Raw genomic sequence first — 4261 nt, forward strand, 5'->3', positions numbered from 1 at the left:
GGGGGACATAAAACTATGGTAATTTATGCACATGTGTTAGCTTAAGTGAGGTCATCGTGCCCACAGAGCAGGTGGGAGGCCTCTCTGGGCCATGGCTGGGTCAGGCCCTTGGCCTTCTAGGCCTGGAATGCCAATAAGTTAATCTGGGTGACAGAGGACTGGCTGCTGATTTGTAATGCAGGTCAGCCTGACCGGCTCCTGGGTGCCAGACAGCTCATGCCAGTGACTCATGCCAGTGACTAGGGTCAGATAGGCTCTGTGACCCGCTTGGCCTTATCAGTCTCTTCACCTTCCTCAACAAGAGGGCAGGAGAGTCTGGAACTGTCCCATTCTCCTCTCCCAGGGGTCGGGGACCGGCCCACCACTGAGACTGGTCTCTCACAGTGCTCTCATTTCTTCCATTCTGCCTCAGGCTGCGTTCCCTAGGGAACAGACGGAGGTGGTTTCACAAAGAGGGTTTTTATTACAGAAGGCCCTGGGGACCCACACCTTTGGGAGGGAGGGGACAAAAATAGGAGTGGGCAGAGGGAGAACTGCTATGCAGACCTCAGCTGACCCCATAGGGAGCTCTGGAGCCAAAATGCTCCTTCAGAGTTATCCTGCGTTTGGGCCAAAATGGAACAGTCATTGCATGTGGGCCACCTGGGAAGGGTGTGACCCTGGGCCAGGCGGTTCTCTGCAGCTGAAGCAGGCCCTAGAGGAGCTACCCCTGAGGGCCACCTGCAGACAGCACTCCCAGCAGCTGGGTGGCAGGTGCTTTCACAAAGGGAGAGTTGAGCAGCGCCTTTCCTTCCTTATTCATGATATCTAGCAATATCTCTCCCACTGGGGTAATCCATCTTTTCTTTTAATTATTTTCCTTTTGAGATATATTAAAAATACAAAAAAAAATTTTGTTTTTGAGATGGAGTCTCACTCTGTCGCCTAAGCTGGAGTGCAGTGGCATGATCTTGGTTCACTGCAACCTCCGCCTCCTGGGTTCAAGTGATTCTCCTGCCTCAGCCTCCTGAATAGCTGGGATTACAGGTGCCTGCCTCATGCCTGGCTAATTTTTGTATTTTCATATTTTGTATTTTTGTATTTTTAGTAGAGATGGGGTTTCACCATGTTGGCCAGGTTGGTCAACTACCACGCCCGGCCAAAAAAATTTTGATGTAGAAAACGAAAGAAATGTAATTACAAAAAAGAACAATTATAGGGCCAAGTGCAGCAGCTCACGCCTGTAATCCTAGCACTTTGGGAGGCCAAGGCGGGCAGATCACCTAAGGTCAGGAGTTCGAGACCAGCCTGGTCAACATGGTGAAACCCCTTTCTCTACTAAAGATACACAAATTAGACAGGCGTGGTGGTGTAGGTCTGTAATCCCAGCTACTTGGGAGGCTGAGGCAGGAGAATCACTTGAAACCAGGAGGCGGAGGTTGCAGTGAGCCAAGATGGCGCCCGCCATTGCACTCCAGCCTGGGCAACAGAGAGAGACTCTATCTCAAGAAAAAATACATATATATATATATTTATATTCAGATATCAAAATGTTAAAACTTTTTTTTTTTTTTAAGACAGGGTCTTGCTCGCGCTCTGTCACTCTGGCTAGAGTGCAGTGGTACCATCATACTCACTGCAGTCTTGAATTCCCAGGTTTAGGTGGTACTCCTGCCTCAGCCTCCCAAGTAGCTGCGACTACAGGAGCGCACCATCACGCCCAGCTAATTTTTGTATTTTTTGTAGAGCTGGGGGTTCTCACTATGTTGCCTAGGCTGGTCTTGAACTTCTGGGCTCAAGCAATCTGCCCACCTCAGACTCCCAAAGTATTGGGATTACAGGCATTAGTTATGGCGCCCAGCCAAAACACATTTTGGTGGTGTCAAAATGTGCTTCTTTATTAACCATTAGATAGCAAGATCTGGTGGTCCAATAACTGTGATAATTTTGAAGATATAATGAATCTAAACAGTATATAGACGCATTTGTGACAGCTGTGATAGGAAGTTATCTGTTATTTCGATTTGTGACAAAGCTACAGGTATTGCTAATTCCGCTGTGATTTGTTGCCTAATTTATAGTGAAAGGAAAGGTGGAGTATCTGTTACCGATTAGAGACAGATGTGATCTCTTCCTATCTAAGTTCCGGGTGCAGGGAAGTGGGTGTTGCTGTGTGGTGAGGGTGAAGACGTTTCCCAGAAATTTGGGTTTAGGAAGAGGAAATGTTCCTAAAAGAAGGGACAAGGATCCACATATGTGGTGGGCCAAGAGGGTGGGTAGACCCTGCCGGAGCCTCCTCCAACCTGGAGGGGTCCCAGTGTCCACTTTCCCTGCCCCAGCCCCGCTCCTCGAGGTACTGGGAGGCTGGATAAAGTCCTTGGCTGGGCTACACCCCACCTCAAATTCTCCCTGTCCCACCCTAGTGGCCCAGGCCACCCGGCCTGCTCCCTTCCGCAAGGCACCTCACCTTCTGTGCCCAGACCATTAGCCAACGCGGTGACCTTGACCCGGGCCCAGGCCCTGCTAATGAAGAGGCAAGCCCGTACACACTCAGCCTGACCCACGGCGGCCCTCTGTGACCAGTCATACTACCAACCTCTTAAACAGAGCTCCACCGACGCAATGCCCAAGCATAAAAAGGCCAGGCCGGAGAGCCCGCCACCAGTCACCGACCCTGGACCCAGCTCACCCGCACCATGGCCGGCCCCAGCCTCGCCTGCTGTCTCCTCGGCCTTCTGGCGCTGACCTCCGCCTGCTACATCCAGAACTGCCCCCTGGGAGGCAAGAGGGCCGCGCCGGACCTCGACGTGCGCAAGGTAAGTCCCCAGCCCTGGTCCCGCGGCGCTCCGGGGCGGGAGGGACCCGCTGCCACAGGGGCGCGCCCCGCTCCGGCCTCGCCTGAGAACCCCAGGAGCTGAGTGGATGTTGACGCTCCGCCCTTGACCGCGGTCGAGGCCCAGAGGGCGACCCAGCGCGCCTGCAGCCCCGCTGTTCCGCCCGAACTCCGAGCCCCGGACCCCAGCATCCTCGCCCCGCGCACCCCGCCCGACCTCGCAGGGTCCTCCGAGTCCCCACCACCACCCTGGCTCCTGCTCCTCCCGCTCACCCCGCCCGTCCCCGCAGTGCCTCCCCTGCGGCCCCGGGGGCAAAGGCCGTTGCTTTGGGCCCAATATCTGCTGCGCGGAAGAGCTGGGCTGCTTCGTGGGCACGGCCGAGGCGCTGCGCTGCCAGGAGGAGAACTACCTGCCGTCGCCCTGCCAGTCGGGCCAGAAGGCGTGCGGGAGCGGCGGCCGCTGCGCCGTCTTCGGCCTCTGCTGTAGCCCGGGTGAGCAGGGCGAGGCGCGCTGGGGCCAGGGGGAGGCGGGCGGGGACGCGGCCGGGGGTCTCCTGACTCCACCTCTCCCTCCAGACGGCTGCCACGCCGACCCTGCCTGCGATATGGAAGCTACCTTCTCCCAGCACTGAAACCTGATGGCTCCGAACACCTTCGAAGCGCGCCACTCGCTTCCTGCATAGCCACCCCAGAAATGGTGAAAATAAAATAAAGCAGATTTTTCTCCTCCAACTCGACTCGTGTCTAAGTGCCAGAAATGGGACGGGGAGGGGGCATTGCGTGACTGTAAGATCGCGCCCGTTGGACCTGTGGCTTGTTGCACTCAGAGCAGAAATTCAGAGCTGGCCAAGGAAGACGTGTCCCGGCTGCCCGAGGGGACAGAGCGGGTGGTGTTCTGGCTGCCACCATCCTGGAGGGGCTGGAAGAGGGAGGGGCACAAAGGCTCTGAGGACGTGGGAACAGTCCCAGCTCCCCGCTCCCAGCCTGGGCTGAGGCCTACAGCAGGCTGCACTTCAGGGGATCTTTCAAAATCGAAAAAGACGAGGATGAGGGAGCAAATACAGACAAGGGTCTGAGCGGGATGACGACGGGAAGTGGTCAGTGCACACTGAATGGCTTCCTGACCCCTGAAAGGAGGCTTGAGCCACACTTAGAAGTTGAGGGAGCAGAGCGGGCCTGGGGAGAGGGGGTCCTGGGGAGCAGCTGAAGGGCCACCATGTTTCCTAGGAGCTGACCCCAGGAGGCCACTGGCATGCTCAGAAGAGGAGCCCAAGCTGCGGGGACTGGGCTTGAATGCCTGCATGACTCTCCCTGGTGTCCCCAGGGCTGGGTCTGACCTGGCAGCCCTACTCCTGCCTGTGCGATAAAACATGTCAGGGCTGGGGACCTCACAAGCGGACAGCGGATCTTGAGAGTCCAGGGCCACAGAAATGACATGAACAAAGAAAA

General features: G+C 56.1%; 1 protein-coding gene across 1 annotated transcript; it reads left to right on the forward strand.

Moving 5' to 3' along the window:
* Positions 1-2625: 2625 nt before the first annotated feature.
* LOC105481606 (oxytocin/neurophysin I prepropeptide) lies at positions 2626-3544 on the forward strand. Its single transcript, XM_011741312.3, has 3 exons — positions 2626-2795; positions 3103-3304; positions 3389-3544. The coding sequence occupies exons 1-3, from the start codon at positions 2676-2678 to the stop codon at positions 3442-3444; spliced, it is 378 nt and encodes a 125-aa protein (XP_011739614.1). The 5' UTR covers positions 2626-2675; the 3' UTR covers positions 3445-3544.
* The last annotated feature ends 717 nt before the right edge of the window (positions 3545-4261 follow it).

This window comes from Macaca nemestrina, chromosome 15 (genome assembly GCF_043159975.1).
Source record: "Macaca nemestrina isolate mMacNem1 chromosome 15, mMacNem.hap1, whole genome shotgun sequence".
In the NCBI taxonomy this organism is placed as follows: domain Eukaryota; kingdom Metazoa; phylum Chordata; class Mammalia; order Primates; family Cercopithecidae; genus Macaca; species Macaca nemestrina.

Coding starts and splice junctions, on each gene's coding strand:
- LOC105481606 (XM_011741312.3), top strand. CDS start 2,676: ATGGCCGGCCCCAGCCTCGCCTGCTGTCTCCTCGGCCTTCTGGCGCTG. Junction 2,796..3,102: donor CGGACCTCGACGTGCGCAAG/GTAAGTCCCCAG, acceptor CCGTCCCCGCAG/TGCCTCCCCTGCGGCCCCGG. Junction 3,305..3,388: donor CGGCCTCTGCTGTAGCCCGG/GTGAGCAGGGCG, acceptor CTCTCCCTCCAG/ACGGCTGCCACGCCGACCCT.